The following is a 22,538-nucleotide window of genomic DNA, read 5'->3' on the forward strand; positions in this document are numbered from 1 at the left end:
GACTAAGACGGGCACATGGAGATAAATGTAAGATAACTTCACGCGAGATTGAATATATGAATAGGAAAAGAGCGTTCTGCATAACAATGTTGATTCACAAACTAGTTGTAAGAAAGAAAACAAATATATTACACGTCTAAAAATTAAATACAACGAACCTGTTAAAATAAAAAAAGGATAAACAGTTACTGCTGCACTTGGCCAGGCTATAATTTGAAAAAAGATATAAACATAGAAGGTGCAAATATGTTCTTGTCCTCGCGTTTACGGTTTACTTTATGCTTCTAAATCTAAATACATTGAATGGCAACTATGAAATAGGAAAGAATAACAATCTTATTTAAACCTCTCTTCTTATTTAATGTCTCTTTATCATATCTAATAATACAATCTTATTCTATTTAAACCTCTCTTCTTATTTAATGTCTCTTTATCATATCTAATAATACTCATCCAATAGTCCACTTCTGAGTATTTTGCTGATATATTTTTGCTGCAATAGAAGACATGTGATGTTTCGTACACCAAATATTGTTTTCAAATGTTATAAGTTCAAACAGCGTCCGTTTAAATTCAATTAAATGTATATTAAAGGCCTTGAACTTCAAAGTGGTTTATAATATAGGAATATTTTAAAAGCGGAAAACAGTCATCTAAATGACCGGATATTTCTTTTATAACAATACAAAAACACAATAAGGAAATAATGTTTAAAGAAATTCGTTGAATAAAGTCATTGTTCTAAAAATATTTGAGCGTGTCTCTACGTAACGGAAAACCAGCAAGTATATGCAAAACACGCACAATGTAGATCCTTTCTGGTTCATTATGCACCTCACTGCTTTACTTTTACTTGCTTGCGTTAATGGTGTCGTAACAATGGTGGCAACAGATCCAAATATTTGTCCACGGAAAGTAACTACAAGGTAAGTTAATCCCCTAAAATCAAAATTTATTTTTGAAAATCTTTTAGTTTTAATAACATGTTTTTGATGATTTTTTGTTCACACTGTGCATCCAAAAAGCAATTAGATTTATCGCATGTACTCTTAGAAAGAACTGCCTGTATATAGACGGTTACTCCTCGAAGATTTAAAATGCACTATCAACACCATTGGAAAAGCTTTGGTAGTGAAAATACTTTGATATGAACATTTAAAAAAAATATTTTGTAAAAAGTTTTGTAATAATTCGGACATAAAAGAGTTATTGTTCTAAAAGAAGAAGAAGCAAAGTATATGTTCTTCCTGTTTTCTTATCGGTTTACGATTGTGCTGCTTCTGTGTTTTTACAACCTTATGTATTGGGCTATATCGGCAAGAAGGTGTTTTGATGAAGATAAACCCTTGAAGATATTGTCAGTGTCGCCAAAATATAAGATCTATTAATTATATAAGGTCAAAAATATATTTGTTATCGTTGTGTTATGCACATTCTCTTCATAATATAATAAATTGCATACTACATTCTTAAAAGTTAAATTGTTATGTAAAGTTCACATTTACATATATTTTGGACAAAGGCTGTTTAACTCAACTGAAAATAAAAGTACATTCCTTGCATTCATATGAAAGTTTGTCCTGAATGTTTGTTTTTATTATTTTGCTCTTATATAAATGAACTATTTGTCACTATATGTACAGCGAACAACAATCAACAATTTATCTTCAGGTTTTTTGTTAAGACCTTGCGGTGTATTTATTCTGGTTCACTTGTATGTAGATGTCTGTTATTCGTCTGAATTCTACATAATCATGTATTGAAAAGATGCAGATTGGATTGCAATGTCTTTAATATCCCCCGTCTCGGTGGGTCTTGTTGGCGTGCAAACTTCGAGTGAAGGAGGTCGTCGGTTCGAACCCATGCTGAGTCAAATAAAAGACGGTAAAATTAATAGTTCCTGTGTGTCAGTCTAGCACTCGGCAATGAGAAGGAAGAATAAACACTGGACGGCTAGGAGTTTGAATAATGTGTCGTAAGTAATAAATAGGTTGACAAGTCTTCTTTACGAATGTCACCTTGCGAACTTGCAAATTAAAATTCCGTATCAAGGTTGATATTCATATTGCATTATCATTTTCACGTCCTAAATATGCTTTTTAATTTGCTGCTGGACTTCAAACGGCCATCCATCATCATTACAATCATATATCACAATGATACTATGTATTGCTATACAGTTATTATCGTTTATGATTTTACATCTTGTCTTTACTTTGGCATTGCACAATGTCATGTTTTCCTATACTGTTTATGACGTCTTAACACTAAATCCATTAAATTATACTGAATGATATTTTGTCTTGGATACATAGTTTTCTTTTTAGATGTAATTGGCATGGAACTAGCTTTCAGACACTATAAGTACGTGTAGATCTATGATTTGTGTCTTAAGGAATAAACACAACACTTTATTAATGTCATACATTCGAAGCACTTTTCTGGATTTATCTTCATCAAGAACGTCAAAACCCAAACATTTCGTACGCAAGGGATGTATAACACCTAACTACGCGTAGAGCTTTATAAACAAAACGGAATTTCGAAACATAGCCAAATTCATCTCAGATCAACTTTGCCTGAGGGAGATGGAAGTTTCTAAATAATTTATTAATTTATATATCATGTAAAGGTTTGAAAGGTACTTCAGCGATTTACATTGATATGACTATGTTTACTTTATATAAAAATGAGTTTAATTGTAAAATTATAAATATGTTATTTTCCTGTTCTCACAAATAAAATATTAAAAAAGTCAATTAACATTATGTAAATGCATATTGGGGTAACCAATTGATTAGACATTGGTGTTCCCAGCTAAATCAGGACTTCAATCTCTAACAAAAACATTTTGTTTCAAAAATCAACAATCATCTAATTTTATTAATGAACTACTTCATTTGTGCTTAGCTTATTTTTACTCGTGGTAAATGATGATTGACTAAAAGAATATTTCTATAAAAATTATCGTTCTATGCAATTTCACACAACACGTTAATTTCTACTGGTATCTGTTATTCATTGATCTGTTGAAATAAATAATATGTGCCACAATAAGCAATGTGCAGTATATATAATTTTTTAATGCTTTCATTCATTTTCCAATTTTTGCTTTATCGAATTTGTCTAATATCGACAATAACCAATGGCCGAAAATAAAACGTGAAGCACATGTATAGCGTTGTATATAAATATTGTATTGGCACCTGCGAAATAAACCAATCTCGATTTTTGGATACCATTTGATTCAGACTGCTAATAGCATGCGTTTATATTATTCAAAATGAGATAGTTGTCATTATTCTTACACAAGTCTCATTATATATAAAAGTAAGAATATGTGGTATAATTGCCGATGAGACAACTCTCCATCAGAGACCAAATTACATTGAAGTTGACAACTATAGGTCACAGTACAGCCTTCAACAATGAGCGAAACCCATACCGGATAGTCAGCTATAAAAAGGCCCCGAAATGACAAATGTAAACCCATTCAAACGAGATAAGCAACGGCCTATTTTATGCACGGTTTTTTTAATCGGTTGTTTTTATAAATCTTCACAAAACTTTGAACTTTTCGAAATATTAAGGATTGTCTAAACAGGAAAAGATTAGTTTAGATCACTTTGGTGAAAGTGTCGGCATTGTGGGTTCTCAATGTTATTCAACTTTGTACTTTATTTGGCCTTGTAAATATTTTGATTCGAGCGTCACTGATGAATCTGTTGTAGACGAAACGCGCGTCTTGCGTACAAAATTACAACACTAACATCATTGATGGATTTTGTTTTGCATAATTGTCCAGTTGATACCAATTTTGTATTGTCGTTTAAAAGATATTCTACATTTGATTAAATAATCAAATGTTGGTTGGGTAACGTTCAGTGAAAAGTTCTATACATGAGCAACACGACGTGTGTCACACGTGAAGTAGGATCTACTTACCCTTCCGGAGCATCTGAGATCACCCCGGTTTTTGACGGGTTTCGGTTTCCTTAGTCTTTAGTTTTCTATGTTGTGTTTTGTATACTGTTGTTTGTCGTTTTTCTTTTTCTGCATTTGTCAGTTTAATTTTGATTTATGAGTTTTAATGTGCCTTTGATATCTTTCGCTATTTACCACCGTAATGTCATCATAATTTGCCAAAAAAACCTGTTCTTAACTTTTCTTGAACACTACTATCTTTCGCTTCTCTACCACCATACTGTCAGCACAATTTGCCATTAAAAAACTGTTCTTTACTTTTCTTGAACTCAACTATCTTTCGCTATTTACCACCGTACAGTCAGCATAGTCTGCCATAAAAAACTGTTCTTAACTTTTCTTGAACACTACTATCTTTCGCTATTTACCACCGTACTGTCAGCATAGTTTGCCATAAAAAACTGTTCTTAACTTTTCTTGAACACTACTATCTTTCGCTTCTCTACCATCATACTGTCAGCACAATTTGCCATAAAAAAACTGTTCTTAACTTTTCTTGAACACTACTATCTTTTGCTATTTACCACCGTACTGTCAGCGAAGTTTGCCATAAAAAACTGTTCTTAACTTTTCTTGAACACTACTATCTTTCGCTATGTACCACCGTACTGTCAGCATAATTTGCCAAAAAACTGTTCTTAACTTTTCTTGAACACTTATTTCTTTCGCTTCTCTATCACTATACTGTCAGCATAATTCGCCACAAAACTGTTCTTAACTTTTCTTAAACACTACTTTCTTTCGTTTCTCTTTGACGATTTTATGCAAACACTCTATTAGTTGCTCGAATCTAAACAACAGTTTATGTATATAATAACAAAAGTAAGATAATAATATTTGCAAAACGGCTGTTTTATGTTACTGTAGAATCTGTTTACTGCTTTTTTTTTAAATCAATGGTATAATAAAGAAGTAAAATTGTACTTTAGGCAAGTTCAAATTGTAGGGACATTGACAACTGACTTGCAACAGACATAAAATTATCATACGATTTTGGTCAACGGTAGATGAAATATGTTTATTGTCATACTGAATGAAAAGGTTGCTTTCCGAAACCATGATGTATTCATATTTTTTTTTAACATGGATGCTTATATAAGTATTCATACTCCGCCAGGAAAAAAGTCTTTAAGCCCAAAAAGCACATGTCTTTATCTCACTTACAGGTAGTTAATTGAAATATTATGCTGAGTTGTTAAATAATGAACTTTCTCTGTTGTAGTAACTCGTCTGGAATCAACACACAGCTGATTTTCGATTGTTGTCCCGATTATTTTTTCCGCGATGGAAAATGTCAAGGTATTTTTGTTTTTAGCTTAAAAACATTTAACCATTCTTTTATTTATCAAATATATTTCTAGCTGTCTTTATGATATTACACAATGAGTTGTTAAATGCAACTGTTTCGTACACGTAATACTTTATACCAGAAGTCTGATCGTTGGTATAAAATTAGGAAGATGGGATGTGTTTCCCTATGACAAACTCTCGTTCGAATCGCTTTATCACTCTAAGACTTGCAGTGTTTAATTGATGTTAATTCATATGAGAGGTTTATATATCAGCACTAATTCTATCGAGTTGGAATGCGAGGACTGATTGACAATTTGTATGAGTGATGATCTCGGAATTATCATTATTTGGCAATTTGCCTTGTAAATGACTTAAATCACACAATGGACTTTATTACCATTTATCCCAGCCGTACCTCTTCTTGTTGTAAAAGCACTGGCGGTAAAAAAATATCATTTTAAATTATGACTTTCGTGAAAAAATTCCTTTGAACGTTGATTCTTTTAGAATTGATGATAAGCATTTGCAGAAATATGGAAGTTCTTTTATTTATTCACGCAATCTTTTTGTCTAAGAGATTATTTGCCGGCTGTTATATTCTTAAAAAAGTAAAAATTTTCATAATTATGATTTTTTTTAAATTTATTTTCCAATTGAATTTAACCAATATAAAGTTTTTTTTTTGAACAATCACCTTGTTTTAATTTGTCATTTATTCTTTTTTTGTTTTGTTTACATTATTTTATTAAAATTATACTTATATTTTTTTTTTCCATTTCAAATGGAAAGTAAAAAGTGGTTATATTATTAGAAATTTCAATCTTTAGAGTGTCCAGCAGGAAAGTGGGGTCAGGATTGTTTGTTGGAATGTATGCCAAATTACCACGGGGTTCGGTGCAAACAGAAATGCGACTGTTTAGATGGACAGAAATGTGACCCAGTACATGGATGTATTTGTGATATAGGGTTTACAGGTCCACAATGCTCAAATGGTAGGTAAACTATACAAGATTAATAGTATCAAGACACTACATATATAATGATACATACACGTATATTAGGCCAAAGATGTATTGCTATTTCCCAATTCAGTTACTTTATATGTCTTACATTAAAAAGTAGTTAGATGTTAGATATGTCGGTGTGCACGATTTAAAGTAATTTCTGTTCTCAGAGTAAACGCCGGAGCTGCATGACCTTTTAATATGATATACATGTTACCTGTTGGGATATTTTCTGATGTGTCTGATTATGTTTTTGTATTTGTTGTTTAAATCTCATCAATCTATTACTCATAAAATCAAGATAACGAATAAAAACCAAAGGAACTTCAAAAGAAGATAGACAGGGTGCGACCACAGGGTAAGCTCCTCATGGTATGAATGCATCACCCGCCATGTTAATCAGTCAAAATGTCACAAACCGGAATAGGACGCAATTGGTAAACCTACAGACAACTTCTATTATAGAAATTTTAAGATCTAAATAAGACTGTAATCACATGTCGTTAGTGAGTTGAGATACAAATTTATCGTATCGCTAAACCATTCGTGATGGTGACTGTAATACTCATGCAGTGTCGATTTAAATAGTTCTTCCTGATAATGCTGTTGGGGCAGTTTTTTGTGTAAGGATTTACCCTTGGAAATAAAGTCAGTATAACATGAACATAAACGGGCAAAACATATTAATAGAGATATGTAAACGCCATACGATTGAGAGGAAGGTATTGCTTGTTATAGATGTAAGTAACGATTGACTCTAATTCATTTCCATTCATTTCCTTTGAAGCTTGTTCATTCGGCACATACGGTGTGCAATGTGGTAAGGAATGTGTCTGTGCACATGATGCTGAGTGTGATCCTGTATCTGGGGTTTGTTTATGTCCTGCAGGATGGTTTGGAAATCACTGCACAAAGGGTAAATCGTTATGTTGTGTGTTTTAATTTCCTTGAATTGTTAAATGTAGTGCAGATCAAATAGATTGGCCTTCATAGAAACATTTGGAGTTTACTGCACACATGGTAAATAATAATGCTGAGTGTTTCCGGTGCATTCCAATTTTCACATTATTTGAAATTACAAATGATGTATACCTTGACCTTTATAAAAACATTTCAAATGAACTGTAAGGACCCTGTATTTCAAGGATTACCACCAGTTACAACATATCATATTTGTTTTTCGTTTATTGTTTTGTACATAAATAATCCTGTTGATTTTCTCGTTTGAATGGATATACATTTGTTTTGTCCAGGCATTCATTAGCTTATTATTCAGTGATTCTCGGTTTTATGTTATATTATATTATATCGATATCATATTTGTTTTTCATATATTGTTTTGTACATCAATCAAGGTCCCTGAACGGCCTTCAACAATAAGCAAAACCTATGCCGCATTTTCAGCTATAAAAAGCCCCGATGAGACAAATGTAAAACAATTGAAACAAGAAAACTAACGGCTTGATTTATGTACAAAACAATGAACAAAAAACAAATATGATATAAAGCAACAAACGATAACCACTGAATTACAGGCTTCCTACTTGGAAAAGGCACAAAGGGTAAACATGTTTGCGGGCGCCCAACTCTCCCCTAACCTGGTACATTGGTGTAACAGCACAACACATGAACAAACTTTAACAATTAGTTGAAAGTGGCTTAACTCATCAGATGGATGCAGAAATAAAAAAAAAAAAACACCAGTAACAAAAAACACAGTTCGGATGTAGCACGGTATTTATACATCCCCACAAGAAAAAAGACACTAAATAAATACCTTAGACTACTGACAGTTACTGACAGCTAGGTCAGAGCTAATAACAACTAACAGAAATGCATGTATCTTAAACTAAAGTCCTCTTATAACATTTTGTGTCGACCGAGCAAAATAAAAATCGCCGAAAATATATTGATCCATTATTTGGTATGAATCAACAAAAAATATTGTGACAAGAGCTTGCTTGTTAGCACGTTAGCATGCTAAAAAGAGGGTGTTTTTTAATATGGTGGGTAAATTGTTATTAATTACAGAAAAATATTCCAGTCGAACTGGAATCTTGGTAAATGATATGCTATATATCATATGTTACATCATTATCAACGCATAAAACTCTCTTGCAAATTATTAATTTGTAATAAGCATCCTTATTGATATTGCTAAAACTAGAGTTAACTTATTTCGTATAGCTACTGTGTATTTCAGGATCGGAGTTGTATGATAATTTTGTGTGATATTTTTTTCTGTTGTTTATGGTGTTTTCGTTTACATGAAATTACTAATAAACAATATTTTTTATCTTTTCAAGCGTGTACAATTGGAACATACGGTATCAATTGCACAGAGAAATGTATGTGTGCCCAAGACGCTCAATGTGATCCCGTAACTGGGGAGTGTTTATGTCCTGCAGGATGGTTTGGAGATAATTGCTCAAAGGGTAAATAATTTTTTTGTGTTGTTCCGTTTTCACAATAGGCCAGTTAATATCACTGTTATATGTAGAACAGTTTATATACATGTGTATACCAAGCAATGTTAACAAACACACATACAATAGTATATAATGATTTTGGAAGATCAAACCAATGTATGCAGACAGATGCAACAAAAACAAAATCAATAATATATTATGATTTATTTCTTTTGAAGTTTGTGTATCCGGAACATACGGAATGAACTGTAATGAAGAATGTTTCTGTGCACATGATGCTACATGTGATCCTACCAATGGGGATTGTGTGTGTCCTGACGGATGGATTGGGGATCATTGCACAAAGGGTAAATTATGTTGTTGAGTGTAGGTCATGTAGATCGACTCTCAAAGCAAAGTTAATACTGGTATACTCTTTAAGATTTAAAAGTATTCATATTGAAAGTATATTGATTGATTACATATCAGTCTTAAAATTTGCCCAATGGTATTGATTTTAAATTTGTGCAATGATACTAAATAAAATGTTTACAGATGTACCGGTATCAAATTGTAATATACGAAGAACAAATGAAGAACTGTTTTTAATAAACAAAATAAAATAATAAATAAAAAGACTCCATGTTTTCTAACTAACAATCCATCTGTAAAAATCAAACTTCGGTGTTATGTCATTCGTGATCATTGGATATCAGTTGAAAATTTGTTTACCTTTAGAGACTTAAAGATCTGTAGAAATAACGTTACCTCGCTTGAAAAAAAATCAATGAAACTATAGTAATTTAAATATACGGGTGGAACATGTGACACTTATTAACAATTAAATTTATCTGAGTCAATGGTCTAGTTTTGTTATATCTAATTAAGATAATTATACATTTTTTATATTATTATTGACCTTTTGTAGAATGTCCATCCGGAAAATATGGAATTAATTGCAGTGGAATTTGTAACTGCTCAGTTCATGATAATTGCGACGTTATATCCGGAGATTGCAATTCACAGAAAGGTATTTCTATAGATATAGTTTATCGGTCCAGGTAACGGTCCGATTATCTGGGAGTAAACACTTTATGGATAGCATAAACTGTAGAAATAATGACGAAAGAAGAGTCTATAAATCTACAAATGTTGTTCTTTCCTTTATATAAAGATACGAAGATGTGATATGACTGCCAATGAGACAACTATACACAAGAGTCGATCAGACGTGGATTGAGTCAACGCACGACTTGAAAACTGAGCAAAACTAATACCGTATAGTCAGCTATAATAGTGGAAAAATAGATGTACAATAACACTGCAACTTGAATATTTACATTAAAATTACAGTGTTTAATAAGCAATTTGACATCATACCTCAAACCTAGTTTGTTTACTAAAATAAATGAGATCACTGTCATGTTGTCGTACTCATTTCATGAAAGTATCATGAAAACGTTGATGCGTAAAAAACACTCAACGACGTATTCATTATTTCAAAAAACTGACACAAATTCAGCTCTAACAAACATGTTTAACCCCGCCACATTCTTTAAGTGCCTGTCCCTAGTCAGAAGCATCTATTTCAAAGGTTGTTGTTGGTTCATGTCTGTCATATTTGTTTTTCGTAAATTGTTGGTTGTAAATAAGGTTGTTAGTTTTCTCAAATGAATTGTTTAAAATTTTATATGTCGGGACCCCTTATAGCGTGCTATGTTGTATGGGTCTTTTTTATCTCGTCGTTGAAGGCCGTACGTAAGCCTATAATTGCCTTCATCGATTTCATTTGCACTTTGGTGTATAGTTGTCTTATTGGCAATCTCACCAGATCTCTTTATTTAAATATTTTTTTCAAGTTGTAATAACATTGACCGTATCAATTGTTCTGCACCAGATTTCGACAAAAATGTCTATTTAGTGAAGCTCGAGACAAAAAAAAAACTTATAAGATAAATGACGAGCTTATAAACAAAAAATTCAAAACTTATAGCCATAGCCAATAAAACAATCAGAGATTTGCATGAGGGAGATATAGTCCTTAATTTAAAACAATATCACAAATTTGGTAACAACAAGTTTTAATAAAACAATATACGTGTTTTCATGGGCTGGTGATACCCACCAGAACTAACAAAAAGTAAAATGCAAAAAATAATGAGGTCCAAGGAAAATCCAAAACGGAAAATCTTTTATCAAATGTCAAAATCAAAAGCTCAAACACACCAAACAAATGTAAAACAACTGTCATATTCCTGACTTGGTACAGGCATTTCCTTACGTAGAAAATGGTGGATTTATCCAACATCAAAGGTATCGACCCAGTTGTAGTCATAACATTAACGGTACTAATTTTCAGCACCCGTTGCACTTTTCAAAGGCAAATGGATCTTCGCTGATGCTCGAGGCAAAACATTTTGAAAAATAAGAATTATTATAAAACGAAAAGCTTATAAACAAGAAAGGACACAAATTATAACCAAAGCCAGGCAAGAAATCAAAACTTTGCATGAGGGAAATATATTCCTTAATTTTAAATAATTTCGAAGAGAATGTAGCAGCAAATTTTATTAACACAATTTCCATATTTTCATGTTAGGCAAAGTATTTAATTCGTAGTAGTAGACCTAAGTTACAATAGAAGACATAGATTTCACTTTATATTGACATTGGTTTTATAGGAGAGCGCGACACATTAATGTTTTGCGGATCAATTTATTCACATATTCTTCAAGTGAGGCGATAGAGATGTCTTTTTAAATGTTAACATTCATATAAAAGAAAGAAGTTGTTTTTTCAAACATGTAAAGAAAGAAAAAGGATGTATCATTTTCAAATATTTAAATCTCTTCTATGAAAACAGTTGTTTCAGATGCAAAGGTCGATGGGACTTCAGGAAATACCGTAATCGTTTACATAATGATGGCTGCGGCTCTTACTGGTTTGATATGTGTGGTAGCTATATTCGTGAAAGTTAAAGATGCACTCTGTCGTAATGTAAAGAAATGTCAAAAGAACTCCTCAAAACAAAACATGGAACTACGTAAAGCGAAACGAAGGCTACAATCAGCACAAACACAGGACGCTCAGACTGAATCATCTATTATAGATACAGAAACGTCCATGTTTCAATATCCGATGGAAGCAGATTTATATTGCGAAATAGGTGATATCGATGATTTGGAAACAGATCGATATGAAATGCACAAACATTAGTTCAACTTCATAAAATGTCGATTGAAACAACTTAATCGACCAAAACTATTTGTAAACTGATATTAGTTGCTAATTTTATAATTATAAAACCATAGGAGGTAAGATGCTGATACATTTTTTTTTGTAACAAGTCTGGACATTAATACAACAAAAATAATTACATTTCTTTAATCCTTTCAAAATTAAGCTAATTTCAAACTTTGATAAAAAGGATAGTACAATTGAATATTTCAGCTCATAAAAATTACTCGTCATGAACATATGTTATGAGCCAAAACTCTTATCCAAAACTAAATTTAAGTCAAAAAAACACATCTGACAGATAATTGTCTTCAAAATAAATGAATGTTGTTTATTTTTATAGATTTATAATTCTCATGACTTTGAATTCCAAAGTCCAATATTGGACTGATCAAACCTAGTTTTGTGTTCTCAATATAATAACATAAACGGTACCAATTATCCTGCACCAGATGCGTATTTCGACAATTGGTGGTTGTTTTTATTTATGCACGTGGCCAAAACATTAGAAAATCCAAATCCAAAATATTTTTAAAAATTGAAGAGTTTTTAAAACCAAAAATTGTACCAGCAAATTTCAAGAACACAATATTTTTATTTCAGTACCGAAGTTCTGGCTATTGGGCTGGTGATATCATATAAATTTTCATATCAAACAAGTATCTCTTCAATTGCGTCCAAGTAAAGTGATTTATATCAACCTATATCCCGCTCCTTGTGTCCTATTCAAATACCAATTGGTTGCATTATAATATGAATAATTTAAGATTGTCATTGGTAATTAAACAGGAAACACTTGTCAATACTTGTGTGAATACTTGTTTCATTGATTCATCTCAGCATCTCAAATACTAAGACTCACAAATCCTACATGTTAGTACTGATGATTCATGTATTTGTGTTGTGCAAGTTTTCGTGGATTGTGATTTTTCTTTTATCTTGGTCGATATGTGAATTCGTTGTACTGTATACCAGCCTAAAAAAATGTATTCTTCGTTAAACATATATACGTGTTTCCCTTGAAAACCACGAAATTGATATCCAACGAACAATAATAAAGCCACAGTATGTAGGGCTTCTAATTATGTACTGTTGATCCTAATATCCATTGTGTTTTAATTTAAATTGACAGTAACGATCCGTTTAGATATTAACACTTAATATTAGTTAAGTTGCACATAGGAGGTATCTCTGACGCCGTTACTCAAGAGACCAATGTAACAGTGACGTGCATTCGATATCTAAGTATTTTTACCCGCTGCAAAATCATAAGACTTAATTTCATTTACCTCATTAATTGTCACACGTAGAATCAATAAAGCGTGTGTTATATTTTATCTTCAAAACCGTTGTTTTCTTATGTTTGTTCTCAAATAAATGTAATTGCTAAATTGTTGAAACAACGATCTTTTATGGAAGGGATTTTACAACTTTGTGTAAAAGATAAAGTAATATTGACGTCCATACGTCTGTTTTGCGGATGGTACAATAGTTAATGCATGTAAAGTTGTAAATCAGAAGATACAATTCAGAATTTTCCTTATAGTATCTACAGTAATTGATACATTTGGTAAATTGGGAACAATGCAAAACACTTAATTTAACAAATAGAACAATATAGAATTAACGAGTGATGTTGGTTTGTCTATACAGGCATTTTAACGCATCAAAGTGATTTGTGGATTAACCCAATACCATTCAACTTATTTTATCAAAATCTTCAACCAAATGAACTCATTGTCAGAAAATTAGAACCTAACTTTACATCATGAAAATTAAGCATATATATATATTATTTGCAATTAAGTTAATCATACAAGATGTTTGATTGTTGGTGTTTTAAACGCCACTTTTAGTACTATTGGCTGTTTTGTGACGACCAGTTTCAATTGGAGGAGGAAGCTAGATTGCACAGAAAGACGTTCCAAGCATTTAATGATGTAGTCTTCTATGTTAGCCTCGATTTAAGAGTAACTAGTTCGTCGTTTTTATGTGTTTTGAGGTTATAGATTGACAACTTAGTTCAGTTTTGCCCTCAAAGCCCCTTGTTGAAAATGACGCAATTGTATGCTTTTTTTTAAAATTTCACATCCAATTCAACAAACGCACTTTCAGCATGAACCCCTTAGTCAAAACAATTTTGTAAAATTAAGTTTTATTTAGTATAAAAAATTAAGATTGTACAAAATTACAGTGTATAAAAAACGCGAATTTCAATCATTTATTTACAATTGTTGAATAGGAAGTAGGAAATACGTTCCAATTTGATTATCGAAAATCATTATCCGTTAATTGATATTAAATATTTATATTTGGATATTGTTTTTACCGGTATTTACATTAGTTTTGTTTTTGCCAGATTAAAACAAAGCACCTACATATATATTCCTTTACAAATATAAAAACATGTGACCCTACAACCTGTCGAAACTATTTACATGTATATCGGTACAACACAACGTCATGCTTTTTCTCAGACTGTTTATTTAACTTAAAGTCTTTCAAAATACTAACAATTTTCTACCGAAGAAATAGATAGCATTTGCTGTATTTGTCAAAACCGTTAGAAATTTTAGTTCCTCAATGCTCTTCAACTTCGTACTTTATTTGGCCTTTTGAGTATCACTGATGAGTCTTTTATATACGCGCCTCTTGCGTACAAGATTTTACTACTGGTATCTAAGGTGAGTTCATTTATAAGATCTTTACACTTGACTTTTTGAATACCTTTTGGATATGAACTAATTGAAACTTTATTATGGGATAACATAATTCATTCATTTATATTTCCGATTTTCTGTCGTTTTCTGTAATTTACAACTTTTTGAATATGAATATTTGTTTTTATATTTTGTTTGCTTATTTTCGCCATCGCACCAATTAATATTGACGGCCTTTAAATCTTAATTTATAAAGTCACACATCAAAACATACGATGACTCGAGAATCAAGCTTGACCATCATTTTTACTTTAGCTGTCCACTTTGTAATAAGGACAATTTTATATACATTTATGAGTTTGAATGTCCCTTTGGTATCTTTCGCCTCTCTTTATCCGATATAAGAGTGAATATTGATGTTATATATATATATGGTTTTACAAATAAATAAAGGCAACAGTAGTATACCGCTGTTCAATAGTCATAATTCGATTAAGCAAAAACAAATCCGGGTAACAAACTAAAACCGAGGGAAACACATCAACTAAAAGAGGAAAACAACGGAACAACTGAAACACTGAATAAAATATTCACAAATAATCATGTAATTACTAGGACACAAATAAAGACGACAACAGCACAATTTTGTTAATATTATGAAATAATAATGAATAAAAAAACCAAACAAACAGAAAACAAATTTAAAACCACAAAAACGCTATAGCACCAAATTCCATCGAAATCAATGCACCTAATATTGATTACCTACATAATGAAGGCTTCAAATGATTTTAGGGATTGTGACATCGTAGTGTAACAAATACAAAAACAGCTGAAAATACCATTGGGACGTTCAAGAAACTTTTTCTGTCGAGCGAATCTGACTTTGCGATTGTACAAGCAAAATTAATAAATAAGACATACAAGTTCACAAACACTACATAAAAATTAAAGACTGAATAACACTAACCCTTAAACCCCCTACCCCCCCCCCCCCCCCTTCCCTCCCAAGAAAAAAAAACCAAAAAACAAAAACAAAAAACAAACGGCGATGGTCTCATGTACTCCGAAAAGGTAATCAGATCCTGCACTTCTAGAGGCATCCGTCGTATTACTCATGGTAAAGTCTCATTTTGTGATGCCATAATCGAGAAAAAGAGGAAACGATATTGAGGTTCGACAATTGAAACATGTCCATGGTTAGCTGAGACACAGATATTTCAAAACGGTCAACCAACTAGTGTTGTTGTACGTTAAATTTCAGAAGAATGATTTTAACTTTTATTAGTTCTACTTCCGTGTAAGCAACAAACCTCTATAAAGGAAATCATGATAGGAAGCATAAGCTCTGGAATGTCGTATCAACTGGGGGATATATATGATCCATACAGGCGCTGCTGGAATGGAAATAGACAGTTCAAAATTGAATAAAAAACAGAAGACATCTCTTCTGTCGTAAAATTAAGTTCTCAACCGACCCTTGTTGTTAATTTGTATATTAAAGTCTAGATATGAGGCAAACTAAACTATATCTGCGGTATCTGTTATTTAAAAAAACGATGGAAAAAGATTTGTTCTTTCTAGTCACCAAACACCGAAAGGACATCATCTATATAGTTGAACGGGAATATGCGATAAAGTGCTAGATTCTTTTCATTCTTTTTGAAAAGCTCCTGTATTATGTCTTTCTCATATGAATAAAGGAGCATGTTTACAGGAAAGGGAACACAGTTGGTTCCCATATAGATACCGATTGTTTGTTGAAAACACGCCCTCCAAACGTAACAATTATGTTGTTGATAAATAAAAATCATGTTTTTTTTTCAAAAAATTTCGATTATCTCTTCATTCAACAAAATATTTGTATCCACGTTGATCATTCTTTAAAACGAAACAAAAAGGACTAGTTCTCTCAATCTGCCTTAATGTTTAGAATAAGGAATACAGGTGTAAACGTGAGAGAAGATTATGTTTAATATTGTTGCAAGAGGCAACTTAGATTGTAGGTACACTGACTGGAGCTTTTTATTTTCCACATCTGATTATTACCTACCCTATAGAAGGTAACTTCACAGTAACTTGGGAGCCTGGCTTTGATTTATGATGAACTTATGTTGATAAGTTGAAAAGAGGTTTCGTGAAAAAACTTGACAGACCCAGCAATGTAACGTTGTTATAAAGGACACTCATAAAATGATGCTATCCGGTACAGTGATGGAAGATCAAGTTATTAATGTTTAGGTGGAATTTATAAAGATACATAGAACAGACCTATGAATGTTCAAGATTCCCTCTTTGTAATTGCCTTTGTGGTATTTTTGCAGTTTCCAAGAGAATTGTCTATACAATTCCGTTATCAAGCAGTTTAAGTACGTTTAATATTTCACACACAAACGATATCGTTTCTCTGTCCCGAGTGTTCTTGCGTTTATTTGTACTGTATTCCTGTACCGTAATGTTGTCATCTTAGTGGTATTTTTAACATTGCAATATAAGCGGGAGGTTTGGCTAACCATTAAACCAGATATTACCCACCATTTGTTCTTAAAATGTCCTGTTTCAAGTCAGGAATATGACAGTTGTTATCAAATAGTCCGTTTCTATGTATGTTGGTGTTTGTTTTTGTTGCAGTTCAGTGATTCTCTTGTTCCGTTGTTTTCCTCTTATAGTTGATGTGTTTCCCTCGGTTTTGGTTTGTGACCCGGATTTGTTTTCGCTTAATCGATTCATGACTATTGAACAGCGGTATACTTCTATTGCCTTTATTCAGGAATGATCTGGGCTTTTGCAAGTTCGAATTCCCAAGAATTCTTAATTACATGAAATGTCAAGTACACAAGCGCAGGATATGCAAGATTTGCTTTATTCAAAACTGTACATTTGCATGTTTTATGTGATCTAATAAATCGTAAGACGCTGCAATGACTTGGGCTCTCTTTATTCAAAAGATTATGCAATATAATGCTAAATCATTAATTGAACTTGATATTTTTTTATACTCTTTGTGGTTTATTATAAATACAAAAAGTACAACAAAGCGTTATTTCATATTTAAAAAAACCTATACCAACGATTAGTTAAAGGTATTTGTTTGTGCAAAATATAGCTCAAGTTCCTAACTATATCCATTTGTAGAAAATTCACCTAACATAGCTTAATTTCGAATCACTTGAAATCTAGGCATCATGCAAAAGTGCAGAATAATTCCAAATATTAAAATTTTTAAATTTTGTCATTCACTCTTATCTCTCTACTAAAGGCTATTTCACTGATATTTTACATCGATCTGTCATGTACTGTTACTTTACAATTTTGACGGATTGTTGCTCTTCCAATCACTTAAGATAACTTAACCATATCAACGTACTAAATGCAAGACTTTATATAAAAAATAGTTTTCGATTTTCTTAAGCCACGCTACCATTATTGTTACTTTCGTACAAATAACTTCAACAACTCTATTTACTGCGGTCAATATTTTGTAAAGGGCCACCACCTTGTAAGTATTTATCTGGTATTGCCTTAACTACTTAATCACATATAAATGTTCACAGAATTTAAAACGAAACTCTAAATTCTTTTTTTCTAATTATTTCCTACATCTAATGATATCGATGATTCAACAAGTGAAAGGTTTGAGACCGCACACAACTACAAATGTAAGTTAAACGCGTTATATGTTCCCGTGCATGTACAACTCAGGACCTCAATTTGGATTACAAACATGCCACTTATAATAACAGTCTGTGTGCCCATACATATCTATATCAGTCTGTAAATTAACTGCCGACCACGACTTCTGATCACTCTTTTTGTTGGTGGTATATACGTCAAATAATGCATATTTAAGAGTTTTTTGTCTGATTATCCTGTTATATGTTTTTTCTGCAAGAAAACACTAAAAAACGTATACGGTAATGCATATATAAAGTTTTTTTAATCTCTAGATGCCTTAGTGTGTTTTTCTCATTTTTGAAGGCCGTACGATGACCTATAGTTGTTTATCTCTATGTAATTGGGTCTTTGGAAGAGGGCTGTCTCATTGGCAATCATACAACACCTTCTTATTTATGGATTAACGCTACTATGTTTCAAAATAACATGCTTTTTAAAAGACTGTTTTAAATTGATGGTATAAAAATAAAGAAAAAAAAAAACAGTAAAAAATGAACGGTCCCTGTGCTTGTTTTCGAGATATAAGCCATTGAAAATTAGGCGGGAAATAATTCTCTCTAGACTCTTCATACATTTAACATCGACACCCGTTTTCTTTCAAAAATTATGAAAAAATAACAAGGATTTTATAGGATTTTCAAATATAGCTTTTTAAACTACAAGTAATAAAATTATAAAAAGAAAAGTAGGGGTTAGCGGGGAAAATTTGTTAATGGCACTACATATATATAAAGTCAGAGGATTCCGAATATCTGGCAACAATTCAAAAGCAAGAGGAGCGAACATCCTTAATATGTATAAAACATTAACTGCAAACACGTATACATATGCTTATATACTGTGAGGATCTTTGGCAATGAGTGTTCATTTAAGTGTTATTTACTAAACAGGGATTTGGCGGTTTGTCTAAGCAGCTTAATTAGAATCTTGATGATTTGAGAACTCCATATAAGATAAAGGTTATGTTTGAACACATTGGTATGCCAATCTCAAAAATTACATGTAATCTGTAATTACCTCAAGAATGTAATATCATTTTATTCTATGTAAGTCTTTATATTGCACTAATTTCATTTTCTTCTCTGCCGTTTTCTTTACTTTCAACATACATGTTCATTACGGAAAGAAATATCACAAAACATAACACTACAAACCAGTAAAAGTGTGAAATGGCCTATATCTGTACTCGACTGTTCTGAGTTTTACTCGACCAATCTGAATTGGTCTGAAATTTACTCGATATTACTCGACTGTAGTCTGAACCATACTTGACAGTCTTAACTTGTTCTCGACCTTCTCAAAACCTTTTGAATGTTTCAGATATATTTTATGGTTACTAGAAAATTGTCAACACTAACTTAAGCCTGGTAAAAAATTAGGTAAACGGACAGAAAGTCATACATTTGATATGACAAAAAGTTACAGGACAAAAAGTCACAAATAATTTGTTTATAATTGTTTGAATATATAACAGAAAATCTTGAAATTATAACTTTGTATTACATTTATTCATGTTACAGTTAAGGAAATTTTTCATAAACGTTGATAAATGAAGATTTATCAAATTTAAATCATGCTTAGGATATATTTCTTTATGTAATGAATAAGAATGTAACTTATGTGCTAAACATAGAAAAATTTTTTTTTTTTTATATAGTCCACAGTTTATCCCTGGACGATGGAACATTGTAAACTCAGAGCCCCTTGTGTATAATTCCGTGGGTTATACAAGGTAAATTATATTCAGGTGATTTCAATAAATGTATTCCAAGTCTTAAAAAAAATTAAAAAAAAACAGAAAAGGATATATTTCTTGGCACCGTGAAGCCATTTAAGTACCAGGCAACTTTGCCAAATTTTTTTTTTAACAAATATTTGATCATAATTGATTTTTTTCAGAATACATTTTTGTTTATAAAATTGCTTTATATATACAAGTTCAAGAAAAATACAAAAATGTTTCTAGAAATAAGCGTTTTCTTATTTGAAGAAAATTAATCTCGAACGGAATTGTGACCTTTTGTCCTATGACTTTTTGTACGTGACTTTTTGTCCTGCATTCTAAATTTATGGTGTCAGTCGAGTTTATTTAATATCGCAGTTAACATTTTTTTGTATATAAAGCAACTCAATATATTTAAAAAATGACACCCTTGTTTTGTAGTACCAAGAATTTAATATTATAGAACTTCCAAAGCAATCCTTGAAAACATTTTAAAAAAGAAATTGTGTTCCAAAGCTTTAGTAAAAATTAAGGTTGATTAATTAAATTATGTTAAAATAAAAGACATGGCATGTGTTTTACAGGTAAAAATAAAATGATTTTTTTCTTTGAACTCGTGTATTATCTTTCTAGTGAATTCAAAAGGCCTTGTGATTTAAGTTTTACAGGATGTAGTGTAAAATTTATTACTCTCTGACCAGGTGTGCTCTTTTTAATGAGTGTGCCCCAAGCAGGAGGTATTTCTTTATAGTTTAACCCTGATCGGAAGAACAATTTAAATCATTTCGTAAATGTTTTATCCCTTTTAGATATATATATATCACTTTCTACAAACCGAAGGAACAGCTATCGGTTCCCATCTGGGCATGAATTATGCTTGTACCTACCTCGGACAATGGGAGGAAAATTTATTTCAAAACAGTAATTTACAGCCATATTCATATTGGAGATATGTTGATGACATATGGGGAATATGGGAACACGGTTTAGATGAATTAAAAAAAAATTTCACGAACTGTCCAATAGTATACATCCGCGAATTCAAACAGAAATGTGTTACTCAACTGAAAAAAATGAATTTCTTGATGTATTTGTAAAAATATATAGGAAACGGAGAACTAAACAGATCTTTATACAAAATCAACAGATAAACACCAGTACCTACATGTTTCGTCAAGCCATCCAAATTCTGTCAAAAATACCATACCTTCTGGACTCGAGTAAAAAGAATTTGTTCAACAGAAGAAACTTACCAAATAAGAAGAGAAGAAATAAAAACGCACCTGAAAGAATAGGGATATAAAAATTCCATTCTCAATTTTATTAACTGAAGATCAATTAAAAAAAGTCGACATTTTAAATCGAGATGATCTATTACAGTACAAACCAAAAAAAGAAAACAACAGAGTACCTTTGGTAATAACGTATTCCAAAGCGCTTCCAAATATACATTCAATTCTAAGAAAAAAAAATTAAATGCTCCATCAATCTAACAGACTAAAGAAAATATTCCCCGATCCGTCTATCGTAGCATTCAAACGCGACAACAACATAAAAGACATCTTAGTGTCTTTTGGAAGATGTTGTTTGTGCTGTATTTAGACCCCTCTACCAAGAAATTGGTTTTACATGCATAAATAATTAATTGAACATAGATTTATCAAACAGTTAAATCATATCTAGAAAAAATTAGAATGTAGAGAGTGTGTTAAGAAAACTTCGGAATGTTCACAATATATGGATACAAAATCAGAACGTTACGGATATGTTGATAAGAACGTAGTATGTTTAACATTTGTTAAGAAGAATCCAAAATCTTAAGAATATGTAGCAACTGGGTAAAAATTAAACATACTGTTCACAGTGTTAAGACAAAATTGATTCAAATGCAAACAAAACTTGGTTATTTCAGAATCTGTTGACTTTTTAGTGGTACTTGCTAAGTTTAGTTTTTTCTCACAAATTTTGTGCTGTAAGAGATGCTTACACGTAGGATGTTGTGCATATTTAATTCTATCACAAAAAATGTTGACAATGTACATATTGACACTTACCCATTATGACATGTTTATGACATCATAATTATAATAAACTTCCAAACACGGAATAGGGAGACGAATAGAGCAATCGAAATCCATAAGTCGAAGAAAAACGACAACTAAAGTTACTGAGCACTAAACGAACTGTATCATATATTCATTCGGTATAAGCTTAATGTTTTCATTGAAAGTATTTATTTAAGTTATTGTAATTATTTTTTTTCAAATTTAATGTAACAAATGATAGGAAGACCTTTGTGAGGCATGTACCCCTTTAACATACCAAATGAACAATACAAAACAATGAAATAAACATAGAAAAACTAAATTTTTAAATCGAAATTGTAGCATTTTAATATTAAGATAGTAAATGCAAAAGAGAAAAATAGTTTTGAAACAGACATTTTCCAGAAATTGCAGTAAATGGCAAAATAAATCTCCTTTACTGCGTGTTACAATGTATTATGCATATTTACACAATGACCGTCCTTTCCATCACCGATTTAAGCAGTATA

General features: G+C 31.6%; 1 protein-coding gene across 1 annotated transcript; it reads left to right on the forward strand.

The window, feature by feature from the left end:
• Positions 1 to 753: 753 nt before the first annotated feature.
• LOC127711222 (protein draper-like) lies at positions 754 to 14,773 on the forward strand. Its single transcript, XM_052217215.1, has 8 exons — positions 754 to 926; positions 5,207 to 5,283; positions 6,105 to 6,269; positions 7,069 to 7,197; positions 8,588 to 8,716; positions 8,929 to 9,057; positions 9,618 to 9,719; positions 11,553 to 14,773. The coding sequence occupies exons 1-8, from the start codon at positions 790 to 792 to the stop codon at positions 11,903 to 11,905; spliced, it is 1,221 nt and encodes a 406-aa protein (XP_052073175.1). The 5' UTR covers positions 754 to 789; the 3' UTR covers positions 11,906 to 14,773.
• Positions 14,774 to 22,538: the final 7,765 nt, after the last annotated feature.

Source organism: Mytilus californianus, unplaced genomic scaffold (assembly GCF_021869535.1).
Source record: "Mytilus californianus isolate M0D057914Y unplaced genomic scaffold, xbMytCali1.0.p SCAF_8, whole genome shotgun sequence".
NCBI lineage: Eukaryota > Metazoa > Mollusca > Bivalvia > Mytilida > Mytilidae > Mytilus > Mytilus californianus.